Below are 22,335 nucleotides of genomic sequence, written 5' to 3'. Positions count from 1 at the left end.
CTGGGATTAGAACTGGCGCCCATATGGGATCCTGGCACGATCAAGGTGAGGACTTAAGCCGCTAGGCCACCCCGCATGGCCCCTGCTTTCATTCTTATACAGAAATAAAGAGGATACCAGGGTGAAGCCGTGGGGTTGGGGAGAAAGGAGCCCTCTGCAGTGTGGCTGCTGCGAGGGTGCCTGAACCAGGCAGGACCCAATGCTGGGGACTCAGGCCTTGGGCACAGCCACCATGTGGTGACCGAGTCCTACATGATTCCAGGCCTGAGAGATTTCTTCCTTCAGGGTAAGTACACCATGGGGGAAGCTTGGAAACTGGATTAAGGCCCTGAATCCGTCCTGCTACTATCATCACTATCATCTTGCAGCAGGAAGAGTCTGGGCAGTGTTTGGACATGGGGAAGGGGAGCCCTCTGCAGTGTGGCGACTTCAGGGGCTGCCTGAGCCAGGCCAGACCCAATGCTGGGGCCCCAATGCGCCTATCTGCCACCAGGCTCTGCCTGTTGGCCGTCCGGCAGCAAGCTTTGGGGTTTTTAGGGTATGTAATTGCTGCCTAGTGTCATCCATGGATAAGGCCAGTGTGAGTGTAGGTGAGGGATGAATCCTGTGTGACTCCCAGTGATGGGGTCATGGAACTTTCTGGCAAGCGTGGGGACTGATATCTGGTGGTTTGGAGGGGAGAGTCCATAAGATCTATTTGGGTCAGACTGATTCACCAGCCCACATGGGAATCTTTTTTTTTTTTTTAATTACATTTCATTTTATGACAGTTTCATAGGCTCTGGCATTTCCCAAACCCCTCCCCATTGTGGATTCCTCCACCTTGCTGCAATACTACAATTCAAATCCAGTCATGATTCTTTCATTGCAAGCATGTACTATGTATAGAGTCCAGCATCTTATCCAGATAAATTCAAGTTTCTTGGGGAGACAATCTCTGGTCTGAAAGCAGAGCTGGCAGAATATCATCCCAATCAATAAAAAGATACAACATAACATCAACAACAATTTCCCTGATTATGGAATCAATTGACATGGTATCGAGTGACCAATATGTTAGAAAACGCAAGTTCTTAACCACATCCTGTGACTGCTTCATTGACATTTCTATTTTAGTCTATACACAACCGCTGCTATACACCTTAAAATGGCTATAGGGTATTATTTAGCTGTCTCGTGTCTATTCCCATTTTTATATTTAGCTGTTTATAGTATTGAAGCATAATTTTTACTGAACTTGGCGAATTTTAGGATAGTCCAATCCAGCTTATAACTCTAACTAGGCATATGTTAACAATTGAGGTGCAAAATAGTTTTAGGAGGGGTGTGCAGAGAAATCTTCAATACCTTAGTGAGCGGTAACTAATTTTTGTGTCCTATCTAGTAAGGTATATGTGAGTCCAAGCTATCTATTTCCTGTCTGGGTCTAAGCTTTCCTTATTGGTCTCTGTCTAACTAATCGTGCACGTACTGCGGGGTCCATGGGCCAGTCCTACTTAGTATACCTCCTGTCCTGCTAGGAACAGTGGCCTTTCCTTGCTGGCCTTCAGTCCATTTTGGTTCTTACTGTTGGATGTTTCAGCCCAGCCAAGGCTCATCCATACCCAGACACTGCTCACACATGGCTCAGTAGGGACAGAGACGTAGCCTAGTTCGTCCTACATGTACCCAGGTTCCCCAGACCACCAGATGCTGCTGGAGTCTAGCCCAGTTAGGTACACCCAGTCCCAGTTCAAACTTGTGCCAAGGGAAATTGCAGCCATATCCAGACCAGACAGCAGCCCTCACTCTGGCCCCCGCACTCACCAGTGGGAACTCCAACCCAGGAAGGGTTAGCAGGGACCTATGTGTAAGAATCAGCACCATCATCACGAACCATCTCAGAATATGCATAAGCAAGGTGTTAGAACTGGAAGCTGCAACTTGAACTGAGGTATTCTTATGGGTTGCCAAGGTGGGATATGGGTATCTCAAGAGTATCCTGCCCACTGTGTCAAGTGCCTGCCACAAAAGAATATTTTAAAAATATATAGTCATTACTTAGCAGTACATTCAACAAGTAAACACAAACAACAAATGTTGACAAAGACAGTGATATAATACCAAATGATCCATCCTAATTAAGTACACTAGTTTTTCTTCCAGGGAGGATTTAGGAATAATCCTGAGGAAGTATATTCTCTTCAATATTATCTTCTTATAATCTCAAAACATGTTGGGATTCTAATTCATATCATATAATTAGCAGTCTTTTGCATTCTGTCTTCTGGCTCTGCAAACCCAACCCACTAAGTAATTCAAGTACGGTCTGGGTGCAGAAGGCCAGAGGACAGAAGAGTAAAAAATGCCTCAGGGAATCTACAGTTCCTGTTCTCCCTTTATTCCATATCTTCTAACTGGACTTGACATTTCTTGACCCAGTTATCAAAAACCTACAGGGTAGAAGCTCTGGAACCATTAAAACTGGACGGGCCTATTCTATCCGTTGCTTTTTTCAGATGTGCCCTCTATATCAGAATTTTGTTTCACAAACTTTATTTCAGTTCAGTTTACTCATGTAAATAATCTCCAATTTTCAACTAATATTTTTTTACTATTATATGAAGTCATTTCAATTCTTTCCAATTTTGTTTTTAAAATATTTATCTCCAGGAAGCACAGGCATCTGGAAAAATGCACTCATGACTTAGAGATACCTGAGACAGTAGGGTATGTGCTATGCACGGCTCCATGTGCTGACAGGTTGTGTTGCTCAATTTTGGTCTCAATCTGAGTGGGCCATAGGTTGCCTGTTTCATTTGCCTGATTCCATAGCACATTACACAACTCTGAGCACATTGCTAGTGCTTACTGAGTGATAGTTAAACGAATAAGTGTATGTATGTCACTAGGGTGCCCAGATCAAACATGGTTTGTAAACAATCTGTGAGGGTGTTTCTGGATGAAATGAACTTTCTCATTTCTTTTCTTTTCAAGATTTATTTATTTATTTGAAATGCAGAGTTAGAGAGACTGAGAGAGAGAGCCATTTTTCATCCTTCCGTCCACTCCCCAAATGGCTACAATGGCCAGGCCTGGGACAGGTCAAAGCCAGGTTCCTGGAAATCCACTTGGGTTTCCTTGTGGACACAGAGGCCCAGACTTGAGCCATCTCTCACTGCTCTCCTAAGTGCATCAGCAGGGAGCTGGATTGGAAATGCACAAGACAGGATTCAAACTGGCTCATCTGTGATGCCAGCCTTGAAGGTAGTGGGCTAACCTGACGTGCCACAGCATCAGCCCCAAGAGTCAACGTTTGAGGTAATGGATTACATAAAGTAGATTGTCCTTCTCAACATAGCTGGAAACATCCAGTCTTCCAAAAATCTGAACCGAACAAAGACAGAGGAGGGAGGAGTCCACTCCCTTTTTCCTACTTCCTGGTGGGAGCTAGGAGATCAAACCTTACCTTCACTTGTCCTTGGACTGAGGTTTGCGTTATTGGCTTCCCTGGCTCTCAGGGCTTTGTACTGTGCTTGAACCCCAATACTGATTTTTCTGGGTCTCTAGCTTGCAGACAGCAGATCATGGGATTTCTCAGCTTCTAGAATTACATGAGTCAATTTCATCAGAATTTTAATCGCTCTTTCTTGTTCTCTCTCACTCTTCCATTTCTCTGAAGAACCCTAAAACACACACATCTATCCATTTAATTAAAAAAATATCTTTTAAAACATTTATTTATTTTTATTGGAAAGGCAGACTTACAAATAGGAGAGACGGAGAGAAAGAAAGATCTTCTGTCCACTGCACTGGTTCACTCCCCAAGAGGCCTCAATGGTCGAAGCCATGAGCTTTTTCCGTGTCTCCCACGCGGGTGCAGGGTCCCAAGGCTTTGGACTGTCCTTGACTGCTTTCCCAGGCCACAAGCAAGGAGCTGGATGGGAAGTGGGGCAGCCAGGATTAGAGCCGGTGCCCATATGGGATCCCAGCATATGCAAGACGAGGACTTTAGCCACTAGGTTACCGCACCGGACCCTATCCACTTAGTATTATCAAGTGTCCTATGCAGTGGAACAGGTTTTTATCTCCAGATTATAAATGAAGATTCTGAAACGCAGAGAAGTTTACTAACTAATCCAAGGTGCTATAGATGATAAGTAGTGGACTTAGAATTTGAACCAAAGTAATCCGGATCCTTATTATTTTTAAGATTTATTTTATTTTTATTTGAAATCCAGAATTACAGAGAGAAGGAGGGAAGGAAAGAAAGATCTTCTATCTCCTGCGTCACTTCCCAAATGGTCACTATGGCCAGGGCTGAGCTTGCTGGAAGCCAGAGCTTCTTCTGGATCTCCCACATGGGTGCAGGGGTCCAGGGGCCTGTGAGACATGCTCCCCTGCTTTCCTAGTCCCTAGCAGGGTTCTGGATTAGAAGTGGCGCAGTCAGGACGCAAACCAGTGTCCACATGGGATGTCAGCACCACAGGCTTAGGGCTACTCCATTACACCCATGCCACTGGCCCCTAAACATTTTCTGTGGTTACTGTGGCCTTCAGACACTGTCATGTATTATCACATTATGATGCACAATTCATATTTAAATCACATTTAAGAATACATTATTACTCAGCACATGGCAGCAAAATCACTACAAAATTATTTTATTTACATTTAGCAGAATTGATTAGTTTAAGCTGAAAAAAGGATGAAGTAGAAGTTTACAACTATCATCATCTATAAATCCCAAAACATTCAAGTTAAATATGTGCTAATGCAAAACTATTTTCCCCTTTCCTGATTTATTATAGTTATAGCATATTTTCTCTTAAAGCCATCAAGAACATTTTCAAGCATACTATGAAAATTATGAATTAAAGTATAGAAAGAAAAAGCAGAAATAGTTCACATGTGCATATTCAGAAAATTATACAAAATAGAAGAATATGTAACTTAAAAGTCAATACAACGTCCTTTTCGTTCCCAATCTCCATATCGAGTAGGTTCTGGGCCCCTTGGTCCGCCTTTTTCTTTAGTAACTGGGTTAACATCATCTGGGAATTCTAAGAAAAGACAAAGGTATAAACAAAGCAGTCAAAAGAAACAGGAACGGTATGATGGCCATTTCCCAAGCCAGGACTGGATAACAGGCTAGTTTCTGTAGACCCAGGTACCATGCAGTTTTCAAATGAACTGTAAATGTGTTTTCCTTAAGCTTGAGAAATCATTTTAGGACCTACTTTCATAAACATTCAGTTTTTAAAAATATTTTTATTTTTATTTTATAGTTACAGAGACAAAGCAAGACAGCAAAAGAAGTCTTTGATTCACAGGTTCACTCCCCAAATGCAATGGCTGGAGCTAAGCTGATCTGACGCTGGGAGCCAAGAGCTCCCATGCAAGTTCAGCAACCGAAGGACTTGGGCCATCCTCCTCTGCTGCTTTCCCAGGCCATAAACAGAGCACTGGATTGGAAGTAGAGCAGCTGGGACATAAATCGGTGCTCATATAGATGCCAACTCTGCAGATGGAGGCTTAGCCTACCTACGCCATGGTGTCAGCCCATATGCAATCAATTTTACCAATGACATTAATGACTTGGAATTCTTGGAGCATTTACAGCTGCCTGTCTGGGAAGCAGCTTTGTATGTGCTACTGTATACAAACAGAAGGAAATGGTTGCCCAGACTACAGAATGCAAATTCACAGGACTAGGAAGGTTTTGAAACAAGGTTAATTTGAAGCAGTCACCCTGACTAAATGCCTCTCTTTTAGCAAAATAGGAAGAACAATCATACCTAACTGGGAAATAAAAATATTCATATAAAGGAGCCAGCATTAGTGCCATGTACATAAAGGAATGCTAATTAATACAAGTTGTGCATAGCATTTTGTTTCAGTAGATGGTTCCTGGAGGCAGTTCCTGGCTCCTGGTTTTGGATCAGCGTAGCACTGGCCATTGCAGTCACTTGGGGAGTGAATCATCAGATGGAAGATCTTTCTCTCTGTGTCTCCTCCACTCTGTATATCTAACTTTGCAATAAAAATAAATAAATCTTTAAAAAAAAAGGAAGTCTCTTTTGAAAATAGGTCATCTAAGGTACACCCTCCCTAGATAAAAGAACGGATGAAAAGAAAGCTTGAAAATTTTCAAATATGTCTTCTTATATCAAGTCTTGGCTCTACTATGAATATCTTTTGCTGAATCTCATCATCATTACACTTTCTAAAAAATCTTCTGCTTTAAATTCAAGTTGGTCTGTCCCTAGACTGACTTCCCCTGAAGACCTCTCCAGTAGTTCTTGTTCCAGGACTCAGTGCGCACATTAGTCAGCTTAGGCTGCCATAGAACCACCAGCTGGGTCACTTTGACTCATCTCATGGGCCACTGTGATGGAATCAGCTACTTGATCCAAGATTGGCCTGTGAATTTTCTTCTGAGGGAAATTGCAACAAGCAGTAAGAAATTCTAGGCTCAGTCTGGCTGCTCTCCTGAACCTAAAAGCTAATGGGGGTAGTTACTTTCTGCCCAGGCAACCAAGAAGTTACTCTGGAGGTGGAAAACAATGCGGTGAGGGAGGGGGAAGGCGAGGGGGAATGAAGAGATCAGTATGGACAGGAAGAGGGAGAACAGCCTGTTTTTCTGGGGCCCACCAGTGTTACTGCCTTTAGGTACCTCATGTCTATTTAGTATCCTGAGAGCAATCTACCATGCCTTCAGTTTATCTTGTTTTCTGTTGTCTGTGTCAAAGATTAAGTCTTACAAGATGTAACAAATCAAATAATCAAACACAATTGTATAACTGTTAGGGGCTGGGAAATATTTTGACTGTTCAAGATTTATTTATTCACAAGTCAGATCACAAGTCAGAGAGAGAGAAACAAAGATCTTCCATCCACTGGTTCATTCTCCAGATGGCCGCAATGGCTGAGGCTGAATCAGGCCTAAACCATGAGTCAGGAACTTATTCAGTTTCCCATATGGGTGCAGCAGCCCCCAGGCCACTAACAGGAAGCTGGGTTGGAAGTGGAACAGCCAGGGCTTAAACTGGTACCAAATGTGAAAATGGATCCTATATGGGATCTCAACATCACAAGTGGCAGCCCCATTCACTACACTATAATGCCAGTGCCCCCTCCTGTTTTTATTTCAAAAGCTTACACTTATTCCATATGGCATTCCTGCTGAAATGCTTTATTAATAAAGATTCCTAAGCAAAAGCATATTTTTTCCATTTACTGTCTCAATAATTTAAACACTTCTGTCAACAATTAGAAGATAAGATTTACTTACTTTTTAGTGGTTCTTTCTCAAAATGGGAGCCCTCTGGGGCATCAAAGCGACCTTCTGGCAACCTGGGCTTCTTAAGGGCTTGTGTGACACGTCCAGCTTTTTCCCCTGGAGAAGAACTTGCTTTTCTCAAAGAATGATACAGAAAGGGTGATCCTGGAAGGGTCAGGAGAGTAGAAAAATGACTTATTTATTTAATCCATTTTAAAAACTTAATTTTACTTCTTTGCTTTTAGCTTGTAGGTTCACATTTATCAAAGTTCAAAAGGTACAAAAGAGTGAAAATTCTTCCCTTTATAGTTATTTTCAAGACAGTCACTTTTCTTCTTTGAAAACAACCAATATTACCATCAGAAAAAGGGCTTTTAAGTAGGTTAATCATCAGCAAAACTGTACAAATGTAGGTAAAGCACATATAATAGGTGGGGCTGGGTCAGGTCAAAACAAGGAACCAGGAACTTATTGGTCTCCCAAATAAGTGGTAGAGGTGCACAGACTTGGCCCATCTTCTGTTACTTTCTATAAGCGTTAATAGGGAATATGGATTTCCCTTATTGCCAGGGAGCTGGAACATTTTTTCATATGTTTGTTTGCCATTTGGACTTGTTCCTTTGTGAAATGTTTGCCCATTTCCCTTGCCCATTTCTTGAGTGGCTTGTTTGTTTTGGTTTTTTGGCTGTTTTGAAGTTCTTTGTATATCCTGGAAATTAGCCCCCTATTGCCTATATAGTGTGCAAAGATCTTCTCCCACTCTGTGGGTTGCTTTTTTACTTTGTTGATTGTTTCCCTTGCTGTGCAGAAACTTCTTAGTTTGATGAGGTCCCATTTGTTTATTCTGTTCTCAACTGCTATTGCTTTTGGTGTCCTTCTTAGAAAGTCGGGACCTACTCCTAGGTCTTGCAGGGTATTTCCTACATTTTCTTGCAAGAGTTTGAAGGTTTCTGGATGTAGGTTTAGGTCTTTTATCCATGTAGATTGGATCTTAGTGTATGGTGATAGATGTGGGTCTATCTTTTTGTTTCTACAGGCTATCAGCCAGTTGTCCCAACAACATTTACTAAAGAGGCCTTCCCACTTGCTTGGACTGTCATTGGTCTTTTTGTCAAAGATTAATTGGCTGTATCTGTGTGGGTTCCCTTTTGGTGCTTCTATTCTATTCCATTGATCTTCCTTTCTGTCTTTGTGCCAGTACCAGGCTGTTTTGATAACCACTGCTCTATAGTATGCCCAGAGGTCCGGGATTGTGATTCCCCCTGCTAACTTCTTATTCTTCAGGATGGTTCTAGCTATTCGTGGTTTTTTGTGTTTCCAGATGAACTTTTGAATCATTGTATCCAGTTCCATGAAGAATGTTTTGGGCAATTTGATTGGAATTGCGTTGAAAATGTATATAGCTTGTGGTAGTATAGACATTTTAATGATATTGATTTTGCCTATCCAGGAGCATGGGATGTTATTCCATCTTTTGAGGTCTTGTTCAATTTCCTTTTTAAATAGTTTGTAGTTTTCTTCGAATAGGTCTCCTACGCTTTTGGTTAGATTTACCACCTAACACCAGTTAGATTGGCCCACATAAACAAGAACACCAACGACACTTGCTGGCGAGGATGCGGGGAAAAGGGAACCCTACTCCACTGCTGGTGGAGCTGCAAATTGGTACAGCCTTTATGGAAATCAGTCTGGAGAACACTCAAACAACTCAAAATCTGCATACCATATGACCCAACAATAGCACTCCTAGGAATATATCCAAAACACCTGTTTCACGACAAACCAACATGCACCCCTATGTTCATAGCAGCACAATCAGTAATTGCAAAAACATGGAAGCAACCGAAATGCCCATCAACAGAAGATTGGATAAGAAAGCTTTGGTTCATCTACTCCATGGAAAACTACTCAGCTATTAAAAAAAACAAAATGCAGTTCTTTGTGGCTAAATGGGCACAACTGGAAACTATAATGCTAAGGGAAATGAGCGAATCCCAAAAGGTTAGATACCACATGTTTGCCTTGATTTAACTTGTAATTTTTGTTTGATTGTTGGTTATTTTTTGAACCTGTCATTGACACTGTCTCAACCCAGATGTTTCGAAGAATGGAACTTGCATTATTTTTAACATATTGTTTACCCAATACTATGTCAATTAATTCCATAATGTTGTATATTGATACGGAGGTTTTGTTGGGGCTTTTAACTGACCGGATCTTTACTCTGTTAGCCCTATCTTCAGACTAGAGAAGGTCTCCCCAAGAGGCCACTGAACTTATCTGGACAATAAGACGCTGGACTTTATGCTAGATATGTGTTTGCAAGGAACGAATCTCAACTGAACTTGAACTGTGGTTATGCAACAAGGTGGAGGAATCCACCATGGGGGGAGGGGTATGGGAGGGGTGGGGGGAATCCCCAGTGCCTATAAAACTGTATCACATAATACAATGTTAACAACAATAAAAAAAAAACAATAAAGTTGATCTACAAAAAAAAAAATAGGGAATATGGGATGCTAGCACAGCACGCAGTGACTTAAGTAGCTGTGCCACAAAGGAAACATTTTTGTAGTGAGCTAATAGTATGACAGAAGTGGGAAGAAAATCCCTCTTGTTTATTGTACAAGGACAGACCAGGGATATTGTGCTCCTTGGCACCTGTAGGCGTACAGCTTTACAGACATGTTCACGCGCATTAGGCGTGGCACAGGTGGTGGTGATGAAGCATGTATAAGGAGCTTCATCTCAGATTAGCTAACAAGCTGAGGGAGGTCAAGAATCCTGTCTCCCAATTCTGCCTATCAAATAGATGTTTGAAAAAAGTGGTTAGCCTAGCATCCAAATGTGACTCACATCAGAGTGCCTGGGATTGGCTCTCAACTACAGCTCCTAAATCTGGCCACCCACCAATGCAGATTGGGAGGCAGTAGGGAAGGCTGACATAATTGGGTTCCTGCCATCATGTGGGAGATTTGGATTGACTTTCTAGATTTTGCTGGCTCATTTTCATGTCTGACCATTTCAGATATCTGGGGGATGAGCCAGCTGATGGGAGATCTGTCTGGGTCTCTTAAAAAATAAAGCAAGTGTTAAGCAATAGAAGCTATATTAATGTTACCTTAGTATTACTTCTGGCTATCCAGACTTTTGATTAGTATCATTGTATGAGATGTAGCTGATAAAGTAGAACTCATCTCAAGAGTATAAGAAAATAATGAGCAGAAAGCTTGTGTATTCTGCTTCAAGAGGTGGTTTGTTCTTATTCAAAGTCTATGGAGAATTGTATTTACAGATACATAGGAACTAAGAAGGTGATCTTCAGAAAGAAATAACAAAAGCTAAGGAAAATTTGTCACCATGAAATTACTCACAGATACAACAAATAAACCAGAATTTCTGCTTCTGAGATTTGACAAATTATATACAAAATTTTATAGCTCTAAAATCCCCAGCCCCCAAAACATAAAATGTTTCTAAATTAGAGGAAGAACCTTTAAAGGAACAATTATTAGGGAGTGTGCCATGGTGTAGCAGGTTAAGCCATCCATCTACCAGTGATGCCAGCATCCTATATGAGTGGTGGTTTGAATCTCGGCGGCTTTCCTTCCCATCCAGCTCCCTGTTTATGGCTTGGGATGCAGCAGAGGATGGCTCAAGTCCTTGGGCCCCTGCAGCCATGTGGGAGACTCAGAAGAAGCTCCTGGCTTCCAGTTTTGGATTGGCCCAATTCCGGCCATTGTGGCCATCTAGAAAGTGAATCAGTGGATGGAAAGACGTATACTTCTCTCTCTAACTCTGAATTTCAAGTAAAAATAAGTAAATCTTAAAAGAAAGTAATAGTGATCAACTAAAAAGGCAGCCAAGTGCAGTAAATAAACAGCAAAACTGAAAGTGGTACATATTCTTTTTTTAAAGATTTATTTTTAAAAATTTTTATTGCAAAGTCAGATATACAGAGAGGAGGAGATATAGTGAGGAAGATCTTCCATCCGATGATTTACTCCCTAAGTGATCACAATGGCCAGTGCTGTGCCAATCCAAAGCCAGGAGCCAGGAACTTCCTCCAGGTCTCCCACATAGGTATGGCTTTGGGCCGTCCTTGACTGCTTTCCCAGGCCATAAGCAGGGATCTGGATTAGAAGTGGAGCTGCCAGGACTAGAACCAGAGCCCATATGGGATCCTGGCGCATTCAAAGCGAGGACTTTAGCCAGGAAGCCACCACGCCAGGCCTTGAAAGTGGTACATGTATTTTGTGCCTTTTCTTGCCCAGGTCCCTAAGCATGGAGCTTTGGAACAACAGACGTGGCAGTACATTAAGCCTGAGCAAAACAGAAAGCCTATTACAAGTCAGGAGTCTGGGAGACTAGCTGAGAAAGGCAAAAAAAAAGAAAAAGGCAGGAAGAGTTAAGCAATGCACTCAAAGCACCTAAAATATATTGTTAAAATTGGGACAGGCATTTTATATGGAGGGAATGACTCAGCTCAGAACTATCAGAGTCCTTGGGTTCAAATTCTGGTCCTATGTTCTTTTTAAACTTATTTATTTCAGAGTTACTGCGCAAGGAAGAAAGAGATTCTTCATCTGCTGGTTTACTCCCCAAGGGACCACAATGTTCAGGTCTGAAATAAGCTGAAGCTAGGAGCCAAAAGTTTTATCTGGGTCTCCAACATGGGTGGCAGGGGTCCAAGCACTTAGGCAATCTTCTGTTGCTTTTCCTAGGAGGCCATTAGCAGGGAGTTAAATGTGAAGGCGAACAGCCAGGACAAAGGGGTACCCATGTGGGATATAGCACCTCAGGTGTGACCCTGGCAGTTATGTCATAATGATGGCTCCCAGGTCCCCCTGTGAGGCTATGCACCTGGGAGGCAGCAGATGACAGCTCCAGCACTCAGGTTCCTGCCCTGTGTGGAGGCCTGGCTTGACTCTAGGCTTTGACTTTGGCTTGATCCACCCTGGCTTTTGGGACATTTGTGCAGGCTGTTTCTCTGCTTTCCAAAAAATCAAAATGGATAATTAAAAATGTTTTTAAAACGTAGATTCTAAAGTCCGGGTGGGATCAAAGATTCTGAATTTTTTCAAGTTCCTAGGTGATATTTATGCTGCTGGTAGAAGGAACCAGAAACAAACAACAAAGTTCCAAAGAAAGAAGGAAAAGTGTCCATGTCAATCATACTGATTGTGAAGCTACTGGCTGACCATTCCTGTCTTCACGCCTGATGACATTTGCATGGCTCAAAAACCTGCAAGGTGGACATCTTACCATAAAGTGGCTCCAACTCTACTGTTTACTACTGTTTACTGTCTACTCCAACTTTACTGTGCCCCTGGACACAAGGCAAACACAAAAGTCAATCTTCTGAGAAGAAATACACTCTCAATCCATATCTCATGTAAGTCACACAAAGAATCTGGCAGAATTTTCAAGAAACGAGCCATCACAAACAAGAGTCAGCAGAATCAACAAACAACGCAACTGTGCAACCAGAGCATAAAGACTCCATACACTGAATTCTCAATACGACATCTAAATATATTTAAAGAAAACAAAATGAGTAATAAGTTAATATGAAAAACATGACTGGAGACCAGTATTATGGCACAGTGTGTAAAAGCACCAGTTTGAGTTCCTGGTTGGTCGACTTCTGAGCCAGCTTCCTGCTAATGCAGCTTGGGCACAGAAGATTCAGCTGGCAACTGCACCACCAGCAGACTCATCCAGCTGCCTACTCATGAACCTGGCAAAGCAGTAGATGGCTCAAGCACTTGGGCTCCTGCCATTCACATGGGAAACCTGGATGGAACACTAGGACCCAGGCTTTGGTTTGGACTGCCCCCCGCTGTTGCCAACATTTGATGCAGTGTACAGAAAATCACTCTTTAATAAATGAAATAAATCTTTTAAAAAACAAACTAATCTTGGGCCCAGCACAATAGCCTAGTTGCTAAAGTCTTCACCTTGTACGTGCCAGGATCCCATATGGGTGCCGGTTGTAATCCCGGCAGTCCTGCTTCACATTCAGCTCCCTGCTTGTGGCATGGGAAAGAGGTCAAGGATGGCCCAAATGCCTCGGGACCCTGTACCTGTGTGGCCCAGGAAGAGACTCTGGGCTCCTGACTTCGCATCAGCTCAGTTCTGGCCATTGCAGCCACTTGGGGAGTGAATCATTGGATGGAAGATCTTCCTCTCTGCATATCTGACTTAAATGATATAAAACCCCTTAAAATTAATTAATTTTAATAATATATTTTCATATTTAAAATGACAGATATAAAAATCACTCAGAAACATTACCAGTTAATATAAAAAGAATTGTGTACTTTGAAACATCCTGGAAGTGTGAGACAAGAAGGAATAAAAAGACAACAAAATGATTAGAATACTTCAGTACACTGAGTTTGGTAAACTGAAATAATTTACAATATTATTTATTTATAGGTTTATCTAAACCACAATCCCAACACACACACACAAGAAGCTAAATAGCAGAGGCAGAGAGCAAATGCATTCATTCACAGCTTGGTTCAGTTCAGGAGGAGAGTCAATGTGTCATACACTTCAGACTTAAGTATATAACTCAATTTCAGGGGTAATGATTAAATAAAGTGCATCATCTTCTGCATCAACTACACACAAATGGAAGAAGAAAATTTTCAGTTCAAACAAGCCTGAGAAACAGTGTAAAAAGAAGATGGCAGAAATAGAGCAATAACTATACCTAGAAAAAAAATCAAACTCTATTTGAAAGCCTATCAGACTGCATTGGGGGAATGTTCAGTCACATACTATTTATGCAAGGTACATCACTTTCACGCTTTTTAAAAACCCATCATAAGGGTCCAGTGCAATAGCCTAGTGGCTAAATCTTTCATCCACTGGGATACCATATGGGTGCTGATTCATCTCTTGGCTGCTCCACTTCCCATCTAGCTCCCTGCTTGTGGCCTGAGAAAGCAGTAGAGAATAACCCAAATTTTCAGGACCTTGCACTGCTGGGGGACTGGGAAGAAGCTCTTGGCTTCAGGTCAGCTCAGCTCTAGCTGTTGGGGCCACTTGGGGAGTAAACCAGCAGATGGAAGATCTTTCTCTTTGTAAATCTGCCTTTCCAATAAAAATAATTTTTAAAAAACCCAACATAGAAAACAGAAAGGAATCTAAAGCAAAAAGAACAAAGCATTACACTATTTGATTTTAAACTATATCAACAAAGCTAAAATAAAAATTTTAAAGAAAAGATTCACCTCTATTTGAAAAGCAGAGTTATAGAGGGGCAGACAGAGGAGACAGTGAGATCTCACACCCACTGCTTCACTCTGCAAATGATCACACAGGTTAGGGCTGGGTCAGGCTGAAGTCAGGAGCCAGAAACTCAATCTGGGTTTGTTACATGGGCAGCAGAGACAACTGCTAATCACAATGGTTACTGGCATCGAAGGTGGTGGCTTAACTCAGTGTGTTGGACCCACAGCTCCCGTAACTAAAACAGCCTGTTCATGGAACACTAGAACTCAATAGAGATCCTATATAGAATGGAAGTGAACTCACACAACTTTAACCAACTAATCTTTGATGAAGAAGCTAAGGACATACACTGGAGAAACAACAGTCTTCAACAAATGTTGCTGGTAAATCAGCTGTCCATATGTGGAAGAATAAAACCAGATTCCTGCCTTTATGTAGAAAGAATGGATCACAATGGATCAAAGACATAAATGTGACTCATAAAACTTTGAAATTTCTACAAGACCACATAGGGAAACACTTCAAGATCCTGGAATGGGTAAGTGTTGTGGTATAGTGGTTTAAGCTGCAACATATAGGAACATCTGGTTTAAGTGCTGTTATTCTGTGACTCCGAGCCAACTTCCTGCTGATGTGCCTGGGGCATAGTGGATAGGGACCCAAAGACTCAGGTTCCCATCAGCCACGTGGGATCAGAGCTCTCGGCTCTCACCTAACCTGGCCCCAACTGTCTGGGACACTTGGGGAGTGAACTAGCAGATGGATGATTTTTTTTCTCTCTCTCTTCTCTTCCCACTCCCACCCTGTGCCTTTTCAATAAATAAATCTTAAAGAAAAATGGATTTCCCAGGTGAGCCATCCTCTATTGCTTTCCCAGGTGATTAATTAGCAAGAACCTGAGGTTGAAGTGGAGCCCCTAGGACTCGAATTGGTGCCCGCAAAGCATGCTGGCACCACAGGCAGAGACCTAGCCAGATGCACCATGGTGCTGGCCACCCACTTTTTTTTTTTCCAATGCCCAGACATTTCTCAAAGGAAGATATATGAATAACCAATGGGTATATGCAGAAAATTAGCCAAGGGGGAGCAAATATGACAAATGCTATGAATCTTAAAGAAATCAAATCAGTAATTTAAAATCTTTCCTCAAGAAAACAGCACAGGGGCTGGTGCAATGGCATATTAGGTAGAACTTCTGCCTGTGGCGCCAGCATTCCATATGAGTTCCAGCACATGTCTTGGCTGCCCCCTTCCAATTCAGTCCCTGCTTATGGCCTGGGAAAGCAGAAGAGGACAATTTGAGTCCTTGGGCCCTAACACCACGTAGCAGATCTGGAGGAAGCTGCTGGCTCCTGGATTCGGATTGGCTTAGCTTTGGGTTGGTGTGACTGGGCAGTGAACCAGTGGATGGAAGACCTCTCTCTGTCTCTCCTGTCTATAACTCTGCCTTTCAAACAAAATAAAAAAAAATTTTTTAAGTGGCACTCAGAAATGTTGTACAGTTGAGTTTCAAGAATCAAAGATCAGGGCCTGGCAGGATAGCGAAGTGGTTAAAGTTCTCACCTTGAATGCCGGGATCCCATACCGACACCGGTTCTAATCACAGCGGCTTCACTTTCCATCCAGCTGCCTACTTGTAGCCTGGGAAAGCAGTCGAGGATGGCCCAAAGCTTTGGGACCCTGCACCCATGTGGGAGACCCAGAAGAACTCCTGGCTCCTGGCTTTGGACTGGCTCAGCTCCAGCCGTAACAGCCGCATGGGGAGTGAACCATCAGATGGAAGACCTTCCTCTCTGTGTCTCCTCCTCTCTGTATATCTGTCTTTCCAATAAAAATAAATAAATCTTAAAAAAAAAAGAATGAAAGATCAGATAATTCCACGTACCTACCACCCAAAAAATGTCTGACAATGTAGGGAAAAGGATGGCTAGGATAATCTAACTTTTAAAATCAGAAAAGAAAAAAAACCTAAGGGAGTAAATCTATAGTCCATTTACTGAGCAAAATATTAGTAAACCATTAAATTTAGAGTATTTTATGAGAATATAAAAATGATTCACCATCAGAAAAATCTGTAACCACTTAAAGAGCTGAAACGAGAAAGTTGATGCAATCAGTAGAATAAGATGAAGAAAAACGGATTCAGTACATTTCAAAATTTATTGTCTTAAAAAACATTTATTGTCTTAAAAAACAAACACATAAAGAAATCAAAAGCCAAGAAGACCTTTCTAGGAATAAAAGGGATTTCTTCAGCCTAAAAAAGGCAAGTATAAGCAAATATCACACTTCACGGATAAAATACAAACACATTACTTTCACACTGATAAGCACACCTGCTACCATCACTTTTAGTCAACATGGTACTGCAAAGCTCTATAAAGATGAAACACAGGAGGGGGGAAATCACATAGGGATTGGAAAAAAATAGACTGTCCAATAAAGTCAATTCTAAACATAAACATCAATCAAAATTTATCTCTTACTAAACAAGTGCTACCAATCAAATGTCAACAGGTTTTTTAATTTAATTTTTTTCCTTTTAAGAATGTGATGTGAGGAACTGGTGCAATGGTTCAATTTACCAATCCTCTACCTCCAAGTGCCAAGATCCCATATGGTTGCTAGTTTGTGTCCTGGCAGCTCTACTTCCCATCCAGCTCCCTGCTAATGGCCTGGGAATGCCTTGGGAACCTCTACCAGTGTGGGAGACGCAGAAGCTTCTGGCTCTTGGTTGGAGACTGGCTCATCTCCGATTGTTGCAGCCACATGGGGAGTGAACCAGCAAACTAAAGATCCTTCTCTCTGTAAATATGATCTGCCTTTCCAATAAAAATAAATACATCTTTAAAAAGATATACAGAAAGGAGGAGAGACAGAGAGGAAGATCTTCCATCCGATGATTCACTCCCCAAGCGGCCACAACAGCTGGAGCTGAGCCAATCTGAAGCCAGGAGCCAGGAGCTTCTTCTGGGTCTCCCAGATGGGGGAAGGGTCCCAAAGCTTTGGGCCGTCCTTGACTGCTTTCCCAGGACACAGGCAGGGAGCTGGATGGGAAGTAGAGCTGCTGGGATTAGAACCGGCATCCATAGGGGATCCCAGCGTGTTCAAGGAGAGGACTTTAACCGTTATGCTATCACGTGAGGCCCCCAAAATAAATAAATCTTAAAAAAACAAAGAAAAATAATGTGATATTAAACTTAAGTAAAACAACCAATAAGAGCCAACACACTTCAGAAAAACAGGATGAGAAGACTTATCTTGATAAGAAGATTTATTACAAAAGTATGGTTATTAAAGCAGGTGGTGTCAGAGCAGATCAATGGAGCTGAACCTTCTTTGTCTGTAGGCTTGATTTATGAAATATGACATGATATCAATCAGGACAAAGTCCTACAAATGTATCACCCTAGGGCAACAAATCATGGACATCAGGAAAAATGAAATTGGCTCTTTGCCTTACAGCATAAACGAAAATCAATTCCTTGTATAACAAAATCGTAAAATGTGAAAAAGCAAAATTATGGATCTTCTGGAAGAAAATATAAAAATTTGTTATGCCTATGGGTTAGAAAAAGATCTCTCATGCAAGACCACAAGGCAACATCAATAAGCAATGCTATAGCATAACAAGTTAAGATAAAAATATGATAAATTATAATTGTTCATTAAAAAATATCCATCATACCAAAGAGAATGAATGAACAAGCAGACTCACTATTTATTTATTTATTTAAAAGATTGTTATTTTTATTGGACAGGTAGATTTACAGAGAAGGAGAAACAGAGAGAAAGATATTCCATCCACTGGTTCACTCCCCAAGTAAGTGGCTTCCATGGTCAGACCTGAGCAAATCTGAAACAGGAAGCCTGGAGCCTCTTTTGCATCTCCCAAGCAGGTGCAGGGTCCCAAGGCTTTGAGCTGCCCTCCACTGCATTCCCAGGTTACAGGCAGGGAGCTGGATGGGAAGTGGAACCATTGAGCAGGGTATGAACCAGAACCCATATGGGATCCTGGCAGATGCAAGGAGAGGATCTAGCCACCAGATTAACCTGTCTGGCTCTGTATTTTACTTTCAAAAGATTTATTTGGAAGGCAGAGTGACAGCCAGAGGAAGAGAGGTAGACACAACTTTCATCAGATTGTTCACTCTGCAAATAGCCTCAACAGCCCTGGCTGGGCCAGGCCAAAGTCAGGAACCTGGAACTCCAACAGGGTCTGCCATGTGAGTGGCAATGACACGAGTGTGGGCTATCTGCTGTTTTCCCAGGAGAATTATCAGGGAGCTGGACTGCCAAGTAGTAACCCAGAGCTGAACCAGCACTCTGATATGGGATGATGGTATCTCAAGCCATGGTTTAATGTGTTACTACACAATGCTGCCACCAAAGCTCAATGCAGTTTTTTTTTTTTAAAGATTTATTTATATATTGGAAAGTCAGATATACAGAGAGGAAGCTATTCTGTCCGATGATACACTCCCCAAGTGAGTGCAATGGCCGATGCTATGCTGATCCAAAGCCAGGATCCAGGAACTTGCTCCAGGTCTCCTACACGGGTGCAGGGTCCCAAAGCTTTGGGCTGTCCTCGACCGCTTTCCCAGGCCACAAGCAGGGAGCTGGATGGGAAGTGGAGCTGCTGGGATTAGAACCAGTGCCCATATGGGATCCCGGCGCGTCCAAGGCAAGGACTTTAGCTGCTAGGCCACACCGCTGGGCTCCCCAATGCAGTTTTTAGTATATGTGCTGCCGAAGCAAGCATGCCCCCAAAGCAGTTTTAAACAACATGGTAGAAATAGACAAAAACAGGTTACAAACTGGACACATGACTACAAAGGATTTAATATACAAAGTAGGAAAATAACTTAAGACAACCCATTAAGAAAATGAAGAGGCATTTTACACACAAAAAGCTAGTATATGTAGGGCCTGGCACGGTAGCCTCATGGCTAAAGTTCTCACCTTGAGTGTGCCAGGATCCCATATGGGTGTCGAAACGGCTCAGCTCTGGCTGTTATGGCTACTTGGGGAGTGAACCAGTGAATGGAAGATCTTTCTCTGTTTCTCTTCTTGGTAAATCTGACTTTCCAATAAAAATAGGTATTTTTTTTAAAAAGTAGTATTTGTAAATCTGTTTAAGTTTTCTAATCAGAAGAAAGTAAAGCCACAATGCAGTAACTGTTTCAGTATCTTCTACGCAGTCAAGAGTTGAAGTTTCAGACAAGATGGAGTGTCTGCATTTGTGTGGCACGATGCTCAAATATATTGGTGGCAGAAATCAGAACTGCCAGTCGGAGCAGAACACAGACTCACACTGTGGGGCACCAAGCGTCGCAGGCTGGCAACATCAGCCAAGCATTCCAGTTCTTGCACTTCAGCACTAAGTAGGTAAACAGGAATGCTAATTCCGGTATTTCTAGAATTACTTCACAGTCCACTGAGAAGGAGAACGTATCGCACCTTCACATAGAAGAATGTGTAACTGCAATTTTACATATCAATATGGATCAATCTCAAAACACAAGGTTAGCTGAAAAGATACTAATGGCATGAAATCATTTCTACAGAGCTCAAAAAACATACAGTGCACAATGCATCAGCAAACTTCTTAGCAACAGAAATAGCCTTTCTTGGACAATGGGCTCTCCGAGCTTGTTTTGCTTCATAACTTATACAATGTGTGCATGCACAAGATGCCTGGGGTCGAATACTTCATCCTTGTTTAAAACTATCAAAAATGGATGCTGAATGAATACAATAGGAATTAAACAGTTATTACCTGGGGGTTTGGATAATGTGACACTTTCACTATTTAAATTAACTTACTTCTGAATCATTTAAAGTATTTACAATGAATAGCTAATATGTTTGTATTTGAAGTGATTACACACAGGAAAACACAGGCTGTCCGCTACAAACCTGATTTGGTCTGGTCTGTGCTGTTAGTATAGCTGTTCTTTGTTTACATTTATTTTTATTTGAAAGGCAAATTTACAGAGAAGGGGAAACAGATCAATGACTGGAGAAACAAAGGCAGTTAATTGTTTTCCATTTACACACATCGTTTCTTCTGGGCGTCATAAATTGTATCTAGCATACTACTAGTTGCCAAGTAATTCAGTGATAGACTGAGACACTTTCAGTAAAAGGGGGTTAAAAAAAAGCTGATTTCTACGGAAAGAACGTTTCTGTATTACCCATTCCTGGCTTCATTTAATTTCCACTGCATTTCCTTATTTGTCTTGGGCCCTTTTCCCACTTTTCCAGTTCTGTAAACGGCTACAATTCCTTGCTGACGCTGTAAATGAGTGACTCATACCAAGGGGCTTTTCCATGTCTGTCCAGGACACCAAGTGCAGGGCGCCCTGCGAGCTTCCACACGCACGTCGTGGATCGCGGAGTGCGGCCGGCCACGGAGCCCGAGACCCCCGAGGTGCGGGCCGGCCCCCAGCGCCTTCAGGGAAGGCGCTTCTCGCAGCGCCTGGGCCTCGGCCACCCCGCCCGCCACCTCGGCCCCGAGCACCACAGCTTACTTGTCGCTCCCCACGCAGCCGCAGGGACGCGGCCTAGCAACGCGGCGAGTCCTGAGGCGGTCATGACGGCGCCTTCCGCAGCTTCTGCGCAGGCGCGGGAGGTGGGGCGGCGGCGCGCCGGCGTCCGCCCAGGGGGCGGGGCACCCGCGGGGCGTGGCCGCCGTGAGGCGGGGCTTCGCTCCCCGGTCAGGCGGAGGCAGCAGAAAGGAGCTGGAATGTGGAATGCTGTCACACTAAGAACCCGGCAAGTCACCCTGGACCCCCTGTTTCTTAAAGAAAGTTTGACGGGGGAATAATTTTATTTACCCCTCTCATTCTGAGGCAGAAGTCTCTTCCTTTTACAATGTGTGCGTGTTTTAGGCAATTATGTTTCTCTTACCCCGTTTTTCTTAAGCCTCACTTTGCTCAAACAGGCAGTAATTCATTGGCCATGTAACTCAGAAGAAGACATTTTTGAGCAAGAGAAGGTTTTCCACTCGTAGCAGGAAATTCCACAGAATTCCACAGTTCCTAGAATTCTGTCGATTCCTAAATTACACAATTCCAGTGGTGTTTGGAGCTTTTGTGTCAGACTGAGGGTGATTTAGGTAATCTAGGGGAGGGTTTTAGAGCATCAAAGTGGTGGTTCCCAGAATTCTATATATATATATATTTTTGCAAACAACGTTAGGGAGAAAGACACTTCCCTCTGCTGGTTCTCTCCCCAAATGACTGCAATGGCCAGGGCTGTACTAGAGGGAAGGCGGGATTCCAGGGTTTCTTCTGGGTCTCTTGTGGGGGTGCAGGTGCCCAAGCATGTGAGTCACCTTCTCCTGCTTTCCCAGGCTCGTTGACAGGTTGCTGGATGGGGAGTGGAGCAGCCAGATCTTTAATTGGCACCTGTAATTGGATGTTGGCATTGGAGGTGGTGCCTTAGCTTGCTATACCACAACAGCAGATCCAACTTTTTTGTTTTAGAAAAATTCTGTAATTGGTCCTTGGTAGTGTCTGATCATGTGACAATAGTTCCTGTAAACAAGGAATTCATTCCCTTAGAGCATGTGGATACAAAACAGGGCCAGAGGCAAAAACTTGGTAATTGTCATTAATACTTGGCTCACACTCCTAATGTCTTAATTTTTATCCTTAGCTTATTTCTTCTAATCAATGTGTTTCCTGAGCATAGCTGGCCAAGGAGAAAAATTCAATTGTATTGTATTCTCAATTGTTTTGCTCACTAAACTGATCCAGCTGGCAGTGGATTGCTTCTGGTATGTAGAGGAGCTCCAGCAACAGCAGAGTGGAGGAAAGATCCTC

The 22,335-nt window shown here is 42.5% G+C and overlaps 1 protein-coding gene across 1 annotated transcript; it reads right to left on the bottom strand.

Moving 5' to 3' along the window:
• Window positions 1-4,398: 4,398 nt before the first annotated feature.
• On the bottom strand, window positions 4,399-21,123 carry SDHAF4 (succinate dehydrogenase complex assembly factor 4). The gene is made up of 3 exons (XM_040983610.1): window positions 21,040-21,123; window positions 7,274-7,426; window positions 4,399-5,042 (listed from the first exon to the last, which is right to left on the bottom strand). The coding sequence occupies exons 1-3, from the start codon at window positions 21,101-21,103 to the stop codon at window positions 4,933-4,935; spliced, it is 327 nt and encodes a 108-aa protein (XP_040839544.1). The 5' UTR covers window positions 21,104-21,123; the 3' UTR covers window positions 4,399-4,932.
• Window positions 21,124-22,335: the final 1,212 nt, after the last annotated feature.

Source organism: Ochotona curzoniae, unplaced genomic scaffold (genome assembly GCF_017591425.1).
Source record: "Ochotona curzoniae isolate NIBS_2020 unplaced genomic scaffold, NIBS_Ocur_1.0 contig_3819, whole genome shotgun sequence".
Taxonomy (NCBI): Eukaryota; Metazoa; Chordata; class Mammalia; order Lagomorpha; family Ochotonidae; genus Ochotona; species Ochotona curzoniae.
Note: the sequence above shows the minus strand (reverse complement) of the source record. Positions and strands in the feature narration are given on the sequence as shown.